This window comes from Bombus pascuorum, chromosome 4 (genome assembly GCF_905332965.1).
Source record: "Bombus pascuorum chromosome 4, iyBomPasc1.1, whole genome shotgun sequence".
Lineage (NCBI taxonomy): Eukaryota > Metazoa > Arthropoda > Insecta > Hymenoptera > Apidae > Bombus > Bombus pascuorum.
Window position 1 is genome coordinate 6014456 of NC_083491.1, and position 15043 is coordinate 6029498.

The 15043-nt window shown below is 40.9% G+C and overlaps 1 protein-coding gene across 7 annotated transcripts in view; it reads right to left on the reverse strand.

Moving 5' to 3' along the window:
* LOC132905968 (heterogeneous nuclear ribonucleoprotein K) overlaps positions 1-15043 on the reverse strand; it is a 92916-nt gene that overhangs the window by 24455 nt on the left and 53418 nt on the right. For 6 of the 7 annotated variants that reach the window (XM_060957765.1, XM_060957761.1, XM_060957764.1 and 3 more), the window contains 3 exons: positions 13639-13682; positions 7748-7871; positions 6959-7069 (listed from right to left, as the gene is read on the reverse strand). In XM_060957765.1, coding sequence (XP_060813748.1) covers positions 6959-7069; positions 7748-7871; positions 13639-13682 — 279 coding nt within the window. The remainder of the gene's footprint in view (positions 1-6958; positions 7070-7747; positions 7872-13638; positions 13683-15043) is intronic. The other variant, XM_060957767.1, reaches the window with a different exon arrangement.

Consider the following 15043-nt stretch of genomic DNA (forward strand, 5'->3'; position numbering starts at 1 on the left):
CGATAGAGTCGTAATTTTCAAAAATTCTTCACCTGGAAAATTCAACACTTGGTCGTAACTTTTTTTCAAGGATTCTCGTTGAAAATTTTTCTGGAGATGTTTTCAATTTTCCCTTGAGTCGATCGTAGCGTAGATTTATCTATCTGTGAATTTGTTATCGCAAAATTAAGGCACATATTATACGTTTTGGTTATGGACGTAGGTAAAAGTAAAACAAGTACATGCCAGAAGATTGTCAGAAAGTGTAAATAACAAGATGTTATCGTCTCTTAGAAGTAGGTAAAACAAATATGACTGAAGAATGCAGTATAGCACTATTATAGCGAGCCAAGGTTGAGGAGCTTGGAGAAGCTATTATAACTCGACTGCGTTATTCGATAATAGTCGGACTGCGATCATGTTATATATCCTCAGGTTTAAGATTACCACTTTGAATTTAAGCAATCTCAAATAAATTTCTCATCCAACGTCAAACTATCTAATTAAACCATCGCCTCGGAGAAAATACTTCAGAAAACTCTGCACGATTCTAGAAGATGGTCTAGATAAATCATCGGCTCGATAAAGAAAGAGACACGAACGAAAGAAGATAAAGTAGATAGGAAAATGGGGAAAAGGGAATATTTGGAGAACGATACGCTTCCCAGGGTAAAAAGGCAACCGGAGGAAATCGGAAAGAGAAGGAGAGCGTACGTGAAAAGCTCCTGTTGCCTCGTGTCACGACGTCCGGGCAAGGCAGCTGCACCTGGCGTGGCAGCTGCTAGAAACCGTCCGTTACCTGGTTTGCTAGCACCTGTTTGGATTGCGTGCTGCGTGGACCTTCGAGAACTGCCCATAGCAACACATGGCGCCGAGCGCCAAAGAGCACCAGGAAGACCCTAAAGTCTGACTATTGGAGAAACGACTGAGAAGATAGATAAATTCTCATTTTGCACTCTTTATCTCACGTATACGAGTCACTCGCAAATCAAAGTGATCAATTCCATTTTCTAAAAATTTCTTCATTTTAATATTAGAGTACACGATTTCGATTACTTTCAACCGAATCGTATTTTTCTATCGTTGGAAAATTTATTGAAGCTTTGGAAGAATATGGAAGAATCATCGTTACAAGCGATCTGTCGTTTCAACGCTAAGTACACTAAACATTTTCTTAAAGCGATATCGAGATATAAAAAAGACTCAGAACCCTAGCAGAGATAGTTTTTCAGAAACCAAACGATCTCGATGGACTTGACGATCGGTTTTGGTTCGTCAATGGCTCTTACAAAGTAAATCAGATTTCTATGGCTGTTTTCACCCAATAACGCGATACTCTTTTGTATCTCTTTCACAAGAGAGCTCCAAATTTGCAAACGCTGTTGGAATTATCTTAAAATGTTACCCATGCGCGCGGCATTAATTCAATTTTCGTCTATGGAGTCGCATTGAAGTTTTCGATGAAGCAATGTATCAAATACCACAAATTGCCGCTGAAGTGGCTCCAGCTACAACAACATCGAAGCAACGAAACTCAATCTCGATGAATTATTTTCTTCTCGAAAGAGAATCTCAGCTCATCTGTAAACTTTTTAAAGTCTGCTCTTTTGCAGAGTGTGTATTCTTTCGGAAGAATTCGAGAAAAGTCGACGTGACTATGTCCGTGTAGACAGTCATGGGTAACGGATAATAATAAAGGCATCGCGTGTGCATAATTATCTAGGGTATTTTCTTGGAATTAATTTCGAGCTTCGCGAGGGAAGAGCTTTTTTACCCTTCTGGCTGCTACCCCCTGCCGTGCCGCGCAGTTATTTAGGAAGCACGAGAACTTCGTCGCCGCTGACGAAAGAAGGGTTAAAAAGAAACGCGTCGCGTCGTGTTGTGACCCGGAATTCCACGGTTTTTGCGTCGCAGACTTCGTGGGATTTAAAGCTACAAGCTTTTTCGATGTTAAGCGTTTATGCAACTTGCATGTACAATATTACAAAGTGTATCGCATTCAACAACGTATAATCCGCTATATGCTAATATGCGACGAGAAAATGGGAAATACACGAGTTACCATTGCGAAAACCAAAAGAAGGAAAGCCATCGATTTTTATCGATGATTCAGACAATAGCTTTATATCGAAGGAAATGGTATTTTTAAATAATATTTTATATACGACTGAATTCACTCGTTAAATCTTTTAATGACATCGTGGTTTCCTTCTAATTCTCTCGTTCTTTTTTTAAAGTTACATCATGATTAAAAAACGCGGATAAAAATGAGTTACGTGCTACGACACACGATGAGCTTTCAAGCGACTACGTTAGATGGCACGATTGTTATCGATCTTCTCGCTACTCTCCACAAATTCGCCTCTTTACTTTTTGCAGTAGAAAAGCTGCTACTTTTACAATAATAATGTTATCAATTAATAAAATCAATTAATAAAATGTCAAATAATTTAGACATCTCGAAAAAGAATTTGCAGAGATTTTTACAGACACTACTCACTAATTCGCTCAATTATTGCTACATCGCGACGTCTATTTCACTGATTTCATTGTCGATCACGAGAATCACATGTAGCTCATTGATAATCAAGCAAGCTAATCGATACGTCACGCGAATAACTGGTGAGTCAATTACGCGATCGTTGTTATCCATAAAATTCGCTTACGTAAGACTTGGAGCATCTCCGAACGACAAAAGTTCGTGGTCACGTTCCCTGAGACCTATCATTATGAACAACAAACTATGGTCACGTAAAAATGGTCGAAGTTAGTACATATCCGCGTTTAAAGGTTTCCTCTGTATTCCCTAACGATCATCGCACATTACACATTACCATTCTGTCGGAGGAAAACGAAGAGTTTCATCATAACGTTTTTCATTGTATCGTTCGCTGTTCATGCCAATTATCGCGTCAATCTACCTTCGCGTCATGGAATTTTTTCCTCCAGTCTTGTAGAGTATCTATTACCGCGTCAACTTTATATTTCGAGCATTCGTTTCCAAACAGGCTCTTTCAATCAAGAAATACGTCATGTATCGCAATTTGAGGAAACAGGGCGTATAAAGGTCTGGTAGAGATAGGAGAGAGCGAAAAGTTTTAATACGACCGCGGAATCGGCGAGAGTCAATTCGTCCTTGCCGGTTAACGAACCCTAAACCAGAAGGGAAATACACTTTTTCAGAACGCGTCGCCGTAATTGAGCGAAGAGAAGAGGGCAAAACAGGGGTGAATGAGTGTAATTACGAGCGGGCGAGCCGATTCGAGCGGCTTTCGAATGAGAAAACCGGACGGTGACGGTGGCGACGACCAACCACCGTAACTTTGTAAACCTGTTTAACGTTCGAAAGAACATCCTGGAAATACCAAACTGCTCTTAACCAAAATGTTAACCACGGTGCAATTAACAGAACACATTTCCTCGCGCGTTTAATTAGAACTTTTCAACCTAAAAGGATACGTTCAAAAATATGCAACGTCACACGTAGTATCTCCAATCGTAGCTACGAAAGGCGAAGCTTAACACGTTGACTTGGTGGTCACTCAGAACCGATACACTTGCAATTCAGGCCGTGTCTGTCGTGGATGATCAACGATATCGAAAGATAATCGAAGCGTTTAGATTAAAATAATAATTGTATAATGTTCGGTACTTTTAATGATCCAACAAATTTATAAATAAGGTGTATATTACGTAAACTGTCGGCTATAAGTATCAGAACTTTATATTTATTGGAAAGCTGAAATTTTACTTTGCTTCATATTTTACATTACGAAGCACAAGCGATGCGAATGAAACAACAGATTCATAAAATAAGTAGAATATAAAGCAGTGAAAAGCATTGGATTTGCACTAAATACCTACAGATGTTCCAATACTTATGGTTGACAGTGTACATAGATAAATACAATAGAACTTCGTTTATATGAACCTGTCAGGGGACAAGTTGGTTCGTATGATAAAGTTTTTCTCATATAACAAGAGTTCATCTGTTTCTCCCCATCACCTATAATTTTTCGCTTAGTTAATAGAAGTTCGGTTCTTATTTAGTTCAGTATTCGTATAAGAGGATTCTACGAAACATTTGCTCTTAAATACATAATAATGTTGCGAAGTTGTATCGACTACGAAGCATAAGAGTGTGTCGCACAACGACGTGTCCCACACCTTACATCTTATTGTTGGATGTTCCTATAAGTGGATTAACGCTCGGCGGTGGTTCAGATAAGGAGTTGAGCTAAAGTTCAGATAACCAGACGCCATTAAAATTTCATCCGTAGAAATGAATTTCGTATAAACGGAGTTTCGCTGTATTACAATGTATGTGGCGAGGGAATAAGCAACAGAATTCTACAGAAGAAATATAAAATTTGCATGTCGACGTTAACACGTTGAGATAACAAGATCGATCGGCAAATACCATGTGAGTTATATTCGAAGAGATAACAGAAAGCATATAGAAGATGCCTATGAAAGCAAAAGACACAAACGAGGTCCTCCAATCTGCTCACCTGTACTCCAAGCAAGAAGTAACAAGGGATTCCAAGCGCGTCCCGTATCAAGAAATTAGGGGAAGCATCGAGGAGGGATAACGTAGCGTGAACAAGTCGGTTTTATTGCTTCCAACGGGAAACATCCGGTGCCAGGATCACGGAAGTATTACAATAAACGAGACACGTCTCTCGAGTCGAAATACACGAAATATTGCACGCGCTAAGGACGCTCGAGAGTATCGAAATAACGTTGCTGTTGACAGAAGGAGAGAGAGAGAAGAGAGAGGAAGAGAAGGAGGGAGGGAGAAGCACGACGATAATGTGGCGGTAGAAAAGAGAATGCGGAAACAGAGCAGAAAACAAGAAAAACGGATCAGAAAACTGCGAGGTCATTAAACTTAGGATTAAGTTCACGTTCAAAAGGCTGACACTTGAGGTTTCCTTTGCTCATTTCGACATTCGAAGAAATTTATTTCCTCGTCTCCTACAAGCGTTCTTTCGTGTTCGTAGAAATCTTGAATAACGGATGAAAAATTGGATAGAAAAAATCGATGAAATCGTCGCCCTCTTTCGAAAGCCGATCAAATAAAACGATTTGACTTTATACTCGCGCTTTCATCCGTTCGTCGACAGCGTTATTCGCAACAGCTCGTCCTATCGTTTCCCACGTGTGCTATTTTTTCCGACAAATTAATTTTTTACTGTGATTTTAATTCCGCAGGAAAGATGTTGAATGGACATTACTTTCCTCGACGGAAAATTCAAACAATCATCGTTAGGGAATGTATCAAGATTGACGTAGTACCGGAGGAAGGAAAAGCGAGAGAAGCCGACAAAGCTCGAACGAAGAAAAGTTGCAGCCGTCGAGTGGGCCAGAACAAAAGGTCTGCATCGGTTGCTTTTACCTCTTGTGAACGTGAAAACGTAACGAGCCACTTGGCCACGTTGCATATTCCATCGCCTGGATATCCGGACCCGTTGTTACGTAAAATCTGGTCGCAGTTCCCTTAATTAAAAGCGGCTCAATTGTCGTTTCCGACCGGCTTATTTATCAACTTTAACCTGTGTTGACTCTAAAAGATCCGATCTGTCCTGAGATCCTTTACAGGTACTCTACTTCAAAATCGTTGTTCATTTGGTTATACGAAGATGTAGTTTTCCAAGGGAATAAAGAGGAGAGGATGGTTTCAGTGGAGCACGGTGGTTTCTTCATTTTCCTCGATCCGTACAGACGACCTCGCGACTCAAGAAGGAGGAAAACGACAGGAAACGCTGACTAATTTCCTCATTATCTCGGTGAACGGCAAATTTCAGATTTATTAACTGCGCTTGTGCAATAGACTGTGCGAATCGAGGCGGACCAGCGTGGAATCGGTCACGGAAATAATGATTTAATGTGGCTAATCTCAATCCTAATCCATTCGCAAGACCTAATTTTCTTTAGTGGAATAGCCTTCCCCAACCTTATGTTTCTTGCGTAAGTTAACCAGTTAACTGCGTTCAACGTGTATACGCGTCAATCCAAAACTTTATTTCGCCGCAGTTGTATACACTCGTCCTGTGCAATAGAAAATTGCCATTTACTAGAAAAACTCAAAATTTCAGCAAAGAGTAATATAAACGACGTTTAGTGGTATGTTTCCTTTATACTTCCAGTAAACCTATTATATATTTTATAAAAGAAAAATTCGATTATTTGATTATTCTCTTTGGTACGTATATCGACTAATTCCCGAATTATTTTCTGTTTTATACCAAATGCAACAATGAAAGCAAATCCACTTCGAAGATGTGCACTCTGCTCAAAAAATGAAATCCGTACGGAGTCACGTTACTGGTGCTCGACGTGCAAACTGCCACTTTGTGCGGTACTTTACTTAAATCTATTTTCTTCAATTTTTCTTGTTTATGAATTTTATCACTTTTTGGCAATTTTTAAGTTTTCAGTAACCACACCTTTTTCACCAACGAACTGTTAATTTCTTATCGAATAAGAATGTAATGCTTCCCTGTTTTGCTTTACTTTTTCCATAAAATTTATAATAGGAACATTAGCCCTGCGTTCGACGTATATACTCGTCATTGTTTCATTTCACTTGCGTATCCCGTAACGGATTTTTGAAACTAAATTCCGCAGTTAACAGGTTAATCCTTCGCAGTATCTTTGAAACTCGTCTGAGTGTTGATCGAAAACCAGAATATCATACGGAAACGAATATCGATGTGAAAGCAAACGAAATACCGATCGAAGACGCATATCCAAAAATAACGAAAACGGAAGTGGTTTTAGCGCGTTTCGATGCTCATGCGTAAACGGCTCGCTGTCCGAGCATTAATAAGGAGATCGTGTAAAGACCTCGAGGACGGTTAAATTCGTCGGACGAGCACGGTACAGAGGCCTTGGCACGAAGTTGTACGTGACAATCGTAAAACCGATGTAGTCCCGCTTGTATAGCGTTAATAGCGTATGAACATTTCTGACTCACCTCACGAAGCTCCTTGATCTTTAGCCCTCCCTTGCCGATTATGCATCCAGCCTGGCTCTGATGGACCAACATGCGCACGTCGATCTCGTCGCTGCCATGTCGAGATCCATTCTGAAACCATTTCCAAGATTAACTCTCCCATCCTGTTAAGTTACGGACGTGAAATTCTCTTTGAAAGCATTCTAACTGATACTATGTGCTTACTATGCAAGCATGAATTATGTCTTTCTTTCATCGCTTTCTTTTTTTGTGTCTTCGTTTGTTTGTTTCTTTACTTGGAACGATATACTTTGTATATTTATCACGACAGTGTCTTTTAACTCGTATTATAAAAATTATACTGTGTACACATTCGAGTACAATGTAAGGACTTATGGTAATAGCTGTTTTTAAAATAGCTGGCAAATATTTATTGCGCTGTACGTTTTCTACGCAACACTGAGCCGTTGTGTTTATCATTGATTGCTAATTAGATATACCGATAGTTTTTCTACGACGTGTACAGGGTGTTCCATGCGAGTGACAAAAAATTGGAAAACGTACAATAAGGTAAGACATTATCTACATTTTCTACAATCCTCTAAGCTGGAACAGTATACTAATTAGCACCCTCTATATCACCGTAACAATTAGACGACAGTTTGTTGAAACAAAGTTAAGGTAGATACTGTCGATGGTTCGAAAATCGATCGATCAGGGTGCTAATAGTTACCGCATCAGCCTTCGTATGATCTAACTATACTGGATTAACAATCTACTAAAGTAAGAAAAACATGTGAAAAGTCTCACGATTGAGTCATTTCTTTTCCCGTGTGATCCTCTTCTGGTAGCAACACTCACCTCCTCGAGATTAGGTACGACCTCGTTCAATACTTGAAGAACGGTGGACAGATCCGAGCTGATAGTAAGCACCCTAGAATCAAAAACACTCCAACAATTATTCCGATCCTCCGTACCGACTATTACGATATTACGTGCTACACACGTTTGTTCTTCCTCGTCGAATCGTGTCGGCGAAATTTCACCCCCTTCCGTAGAAAATTAGCCGCGGAAATGTGCGAGCTGTGCTCGAGGGAACTCGAACACGAACCGAAATCCCGGACCAATCAATTTTAAAAACCCTTCTCGTACTCCAAAATGTATATATTTTCTTTCCTCCATATTCATCTACTTTTCGAAACGATTTCGTCCTTCACGTTATTGATCGCTTCATTCCACTCCTAAATTGTCCTAATTTTGATTCTTCCGACCATAGAATTTCTTTAATTTCATCCACGAATGAAATTCGCGTGGCGCGTCTGCCGCCGCCTCGTTCACAAACGATCGACTGCCTCTCGTCTCTTTCGAACGGATTGATTGAGTAAACGAAATGTGGACAGAGCCAGGACGGAAAATATCGCTTCGATAGCTACAAGAGAACTTGCCGGCGTTCCTATCAAAACAAATACGGAACTTCTGAAACGTCGTCCAACACAAATCAATTTGGTCCTCTACGTCTGTTCCCGCTTTCTTTCCGTTCCCTCTTTTTAATGATCTGCTATTGACTCCGCGAGAAATTGCCAGGAATCGCATCTCGTTTCCCTTTTCGGTCCACGTCGCGAATGGAACGTGTTATTTTGACGACGAAACGCGCCAAGTTGCGCAACAAAATTAACGATTATCCCCGAAGTGGAAAACTTTATGAAACTCGTGATAATTTTCGAAAAGTTCTGATGTTTCTCATTCGACTGATATCGCTATCGATATGGAGAAAACGAGACGGATTTTATTCATCCCCTATGCAATTTCCAGCTATTTCATCGCGTTCCAAAGCAGAATGGCATCGTATTTTCCGATCATAGGCCAGCAGCTTTTCACGCTATGCCATTCGATCGATCGTCGAGGCTCGAATAACTTTGTGGAAGAACAAGAGGCTTGCCGAAAGTCGGAATTCCAAGCGAGCACCGTTTTACACGACTTAGTTGCTTCGCTTCGTGGAAGAAAATGCGTTTCGTTCGACACGATTCGATTAATCGCGACACAATAATATATTCCAATTTCGAGATAGTGCTTGAGTGAAACTGGAATTTGCGTACGTATCGACTCAATCAATCGCTCGCGGGTTTGTTTTCTTAGAAAAATCGAAATCGACCGGATGGTGAGTAAATTCTCTGTCAGAACGGAAATTCGATTAACGTTCCACGTGATGTTACTGTGAGATTAGAGATTTTAATGTTCGTTTAGAAGAAGCTCGAGGAAAGTCAAGGTTTTCTGTTATTCGACGAAAATACAATATAAGCTCACTGGAAGTACGAGCGATGTTATAGTATCCGTTAGTGATCGACGCTAAATCACTAGTAACAGTCCTTTCGAGTCAAGAATTTACTGACCATCCTAGTATATAATGAAAAACAAACAGTAAAAAAGAAAAAAGAAAAAAGGACTCTTTGAACTCTATTTTAAAATTCTGTACGCTAAATATTATATCGTTCATTTGACATATTTTTCTACTACTATTATTCTTTGTCAGTGCACTCTTTTCGATCCTTCTTCAACAAAACCGAAGCTTTCGAGATCGCTGTTCTATGCGTTAGGCATGTCGCAAGACCAAAAGCTACCAGCTTTCTCTTACGAATGGCGTTCTTTCGATGTTCTATCGCGTGATTATTTGTTAATGTTAACCATCGATTGGTAGGGTGGAGTTAGAACGAACACAACTATATATACTTCTCGGAAGCTGAAATTTCTCCTATTTTTCTTATTTTAGCTGAGATGTGAATGCACGTTAATCTTCTTCAGACGAGCAAAATGAATTGAATCAAAACGACGTTTGTTTTTTTTTAATTCTTAGCGACGTACAATTTAATAAGAAATTAATCCAATGTTAGTACTAGTAGTCACACGTCCGATGAGAAAGGAAGTGAAACGATGCAGAATGAATCATGCGTGCAGGGCAAGTCGTACCTGAATGTGATCTAGACTTCGCAACCTAACACAAAAAAAAAAAAAAAGAAAAAAATAAATACATTTCAGAAAGATCGAGAATACCTAAAAACACGAATTTATCTATCGATCTATCGCTTAATTTATCGGAAGAAAGACAAAGAGTGGAGGACTGTAGCATTAAGATTCATCGAAACTTTTCCTTTGTCAGTGGTTTCCATCGACAATCGAAGCACAGGTATACGCACGACTTGTCTCCATCGCGTGACTCGACTTGTATCGTACAGCTGGTATTTTTTCTCTCTTTCCGTCGAATTGATCCCACCCTACCAATTATAGGAACAGAACTAACGTTCACCCTACTAGTCGAGGGTTAATCATGCGCTTTTCTCCTATATATAACAGGCGCCGTCTCGCGATCACCAGACACGAGATCGTTCGATACTATATAACACGGTGGCGAGGGTACGGTTTTGTTAGCCAGCGCCGTCTGAGACCGTGAAAACGGCCATCATCAGCTATTTCTCACCCTAGACGCGCTTTTCGCCCGTTTCTTTAACAGTCACACACAATCGTCGATAGTTACGAACCGGAGAACCATGTGCGTTCGTTTTGTTCGTTTCGACGAACGTATCGGTCGAAAGTCATCGCCTCGAAAACGAAAGCTGATCGATGGATATCTCAGCTTCTCTATGAAACTAAAAGCTTCTCTAAGAACAAAAAAAAAAAAAAAAGAAAAAAAAAGAAAAAAATGGGTAAACAAAAAGAGGAACTACATTTTGTCTGGCGAAAAAAAGCTTTGATCGCTAGATTTTGACCGTGAATAAGATCTATGTGCATCGATCGATGGATAGAGTGAAAAATTGTGTTAGCCGGTCTTTCCATTAAAACCTGTTACACCTATCGAAGCAAAGGAAAAAAGAGAGCTGTCCCTTTCTTTCGGAACCGTTTGGGATCGAAATACATCCCTGTTTGATCAATCTGCAATGAACGCGTACAGGTGCTGACAGTCTAACTCTAGCTAATTGGATCCAATTGAATTCCGGACTCGTATCTTTCATCTCGCGATCTTTCGAATCGTTTATGTTTATGAGACGAGACTCGAGAGTGGTAGAAATCGAATGCCATTCGACTAGTTTAAATACCGTTCGATTATCATTTGTATATTTTGCATAATCTCACGATAAATTTCTATGATAACGTTAACGATATCGTTGTTGAATTTTACGTTGTTTATTTATTGGCCGTAGAGATACAATAAAATCAATTATGTAAGCGCCGTATGCATTCTAAAACGAGGAAGGTTTGAGTTCGATTAATAATTCCGCTGGTCTACGTGCCACGAGGCTGTCAATGTGTATTTTAAAGCGGCGTTAATATTCCTCGATCATAAATAATTAATGATTACTTGTCACTGTGGAAATTATAGATGCGATATTCGACTAGTAATCGTAGTCCGCGATAGACGAGCGATATTGAATTATAAACGAAAATAGCCTTTGCTTTATATAAATCAGATATCAAATTTGGTAAGAAATTATTACAAATTTCCGAAAGAATAAAGAAAAGAAAAAATAAGAAAGGGAGGAAAACGTATACCGATGTTTCGGTTAGATTGGTCGGCCTTTAAATTAACATATTTTTAAAAAAATATCCAATTTGCGAATAGAAGAGCATTTAAAGCAGTTTAAGGGATATTTACGAAAACGACCAAACGATAAAAATAATTTACAGCCGTAGCACGTGACGTCCTGGAACGAGAAAGAGACCAATAAACATTATTTTCACGAAACTGGCAATATATATCGTTATTACTTGCAATTTCCAACGAAAAAAATGACGTAACTACTTCATAACTATTTTAATCTATTCCTAAGACGCATAGATTTCATACTTTAAAAGCAAACTTTGATTTTAAACCTTGACCGAAGTCTAAGGTCTTTTAAAAATACATCCGATGTGTCTACCAATCTCGTAAATAGCCTCGTATTTCACACTCAATCGTATTAATAACGCTTGTTAAGTACGTTGACTGCGAATGGAAAATAATCAGGTACAAGCCGCGTTCGTTAAATCCCATAAGCGTAAATCTCGCAGTATCTTGACCCATTCGTTGCTGACTCACGAAAAAAATATATTTAGGATAAGAAAAATTCATCGATTTCTAATAAAAATCTAGACGGTAGTCCCGTCGAACGATTTACACCTAAGGGAGCGCCTAAAGTGCTTTCGACGAGCACCCAAGTGTGTAGCAAAGCGAGTCCAGCAACAAAAGGGTTGCGATCAAGGTCGAGACTAGACACGGGTCACAGCAGATCGGTAATGACTTTCGACTCGCGGACAATTCGTTAATCATGCCGGCAAATCTCTGCCAGGACGATGATGGTCAGTGGTGCGTTGATCAGTGGGACGTACCTAAAAAGTAAGCGTGACATATCGACGTTAAGCGTGGAATCGGCAGATTTACCGCCTCGTTCCACGGATTAGCATCCGTGTTAGCCACAAAAATTAGAGATAAAGAAAGGAGAGAAAGGAAAAGAGAGACGTTGTCCGCGCACGCTAAACGATCAAAAACGAACAAAACAGAGACAGACCAGGAAAAAAAACAGAACAAAAAAACAGAGAGAGACTGCACCAGAGACACAGAGATGACATTAGATTGGAGGAATAGGTGAAAGGTGAGAATAAGAAAGGTTTCGTACGCGTGTCGGGATCATTGCAAACCGATTGTGTTTCGTTGCTTCCTGGATAAAAGCAGAAAAACGATGTGCTGCGTGTCCTCGCGTCTCCTTCATTGGAGAACTTGTTCGTCGTCGTGACGAACCTTGCCTTGAATTCGCAAAAGCAGGACAAACTTTTGACTAGAGAATCTGTTATTCCTCTAATACTGTTTATACACGCTAAGAACGCATTTGCTCTGGATGTTCTATCGTTCGTAACGTCGCAACTCTTGGTAGCTAGGCGTCGCTCGTAGGTATCAATAAAGAATTCCTAACGAGAACGAAGGAGAAGGAAGACGGACAGAAGCGGCAAGGCTAACAAAGAAGCAAGAAGCGCGAGGAGTACTGCTCCCTCCCCTCTCGATGGACCTTCAATTTACTCTGCTTGATCGCAACAACGAAAGCTTCGAAGGCTACCGTGGATGCAAAGACAGAAAGAGACAGACGTAGTAGAATTGAGGATACGAAGACAGAGGAGGAATATCTAAATGGGATGAAAAAGGACGGAGGACATGCAACCACAGGTGATGGCAGGTGCAGTCACGAGAAACGTGTGCTCGGTTTATCGCGCGTGTTCCTCGTTCGAAAGCTCGCGCAGACTTGGCTCTTCGCTCTCGGGCGATGAATCATCGCGCAACGATGCCGGAGACGCTGGTCGAGGACACGTACAAGGCTGAGAGAGGAGCAGACAAGGAGACGAACGAAGAAGGAACGAACGGATACAGGCGATTCGGGCAAAAAGGCAGAGGCGAGAAAGAAGGGTAAAAGAGAAACTGGTACACTAAAGACTGTGTAGTAGAGAAACGTGGACAAAGAGTATTACAGAGAAAGAAGAGAGGAAAGAAAGAAATAGAAAGTGATGGTGAAAAAAGACAGACAGACAGACAAGCAGAAAAGAAAAGAATCATCAACAGAGAGAACTTTGTTGTCGTTCGACTTTAAAAACAGCACAGCGATCCACGTGTCGCTGTCATTTAGGTATTTTTGTAATTAGAGACAAAGAAAAATAAGACATTAAGTAGTGGTGTTGGTCATTACCGTTCGGGTCCGGGGCAATCGGGTACAATGATTGAGGCTTTGTACTGTCGGGCCGTGGTGGTTGGTGGTTGGTTCATTGGTGGTTGGTTGGTGGTTGTTGTCGATTGTTGGTAGGGTGGTCCATTTGCCGATCGAGTCAGGGTCCGTCGTTCCGGGCAGGGCAACGGCAGGGCAACGGCAGGGCAACACCAGGGGGGCAACGCCGGGGTTGGGGCGGGGCCAGGGCACAAATCATCAACCAAGTTAGACATCACGTCTTTCACGGCTGGATTAATTTTCGCGGCTTAATCTTCTAACCCCTTGTTGTCTCTTTCCATTCTACTTTACGGGTTGCGTGAATTGTTCGTGCAACCCATCCCACCCCGAAATTCTCTTTTTCCCTGTGACTATTACGTTTGCTTCCTTTCTCGAGTCGCGCGATCGATCGGAGAAATATTTGCAAGGTGCAATGTGTGGTATTATATGTTCTATTAACGTACGTTTCTCGTAAACTCTCCGAGTGAAACCGCGTTGGAAATAGCGACGGTCCGATGAAAATTCTAGCCACGCTAATGGAGAATGAAATCGCTAAGAGAAATGATTTACAAGTAACTGTGAGGACCATCTTGCCGTCTTCGACGGAAAATACAAGAAAATACAACCCCATTGTTCGCAACGGATCAACGCCCATTATTTCCACGTTGCTGTAAATATTCTGAAAACGGCATTCATTGCCATACCTCACCCCCTTCCCCTTCCCATCGTTCTTTCCCTCTTTCAGCAGTTAATTGACGCCGGCTGAACCTCGAGGCCGATTCTCGCGGCATTTCAATTGCTAACGAAGTCGCTTAAGCGTGGCTAATTAGAGGAAGTTTTAATAATTAACATGCAATTTCGCGAAGAACTCCGGTCTTCCTCCTTTGAGCTCTATAAGCCACCATGTACTCGAATTATGAATCGGCTAGTCGGCGTGTTTTATCACGATCGTGACAAGTGTTAATCCCTTGACTGGAGATTAGTCGTTTTCTCTGACGAATTTAATCCAGCCCTAGGCGACAGGACATTCTCTGATTATTCATCAACCCTTTGCATAACTTCGTTTGTACACTAAACTTTAATGAAAAGCAAGCTTCGTCTTCTTATCGTAACTACTAAACTAAGCGTGTCACGCTTCCGACTTTCGTCCAACCTTCTTCGTTTAATGGACTTCAAAAAAGGAAGATTCCTAACCCACTAGTGGGGCGAAAGTACCACCCAATGAAACGATCGCTTGCAAATATTTCTCCGGCCACGCCAACTTGGCGAAATTTTTCTCCTCGAGATCCTCGTCGACCAGCTTCAACCGGCCAACGTAGTTCGAGCATAAGATTCCCTCGTTCGTTTTAAACGAGGGATACACGCTGCAGGGAACTCGTCGCGAAAGGGG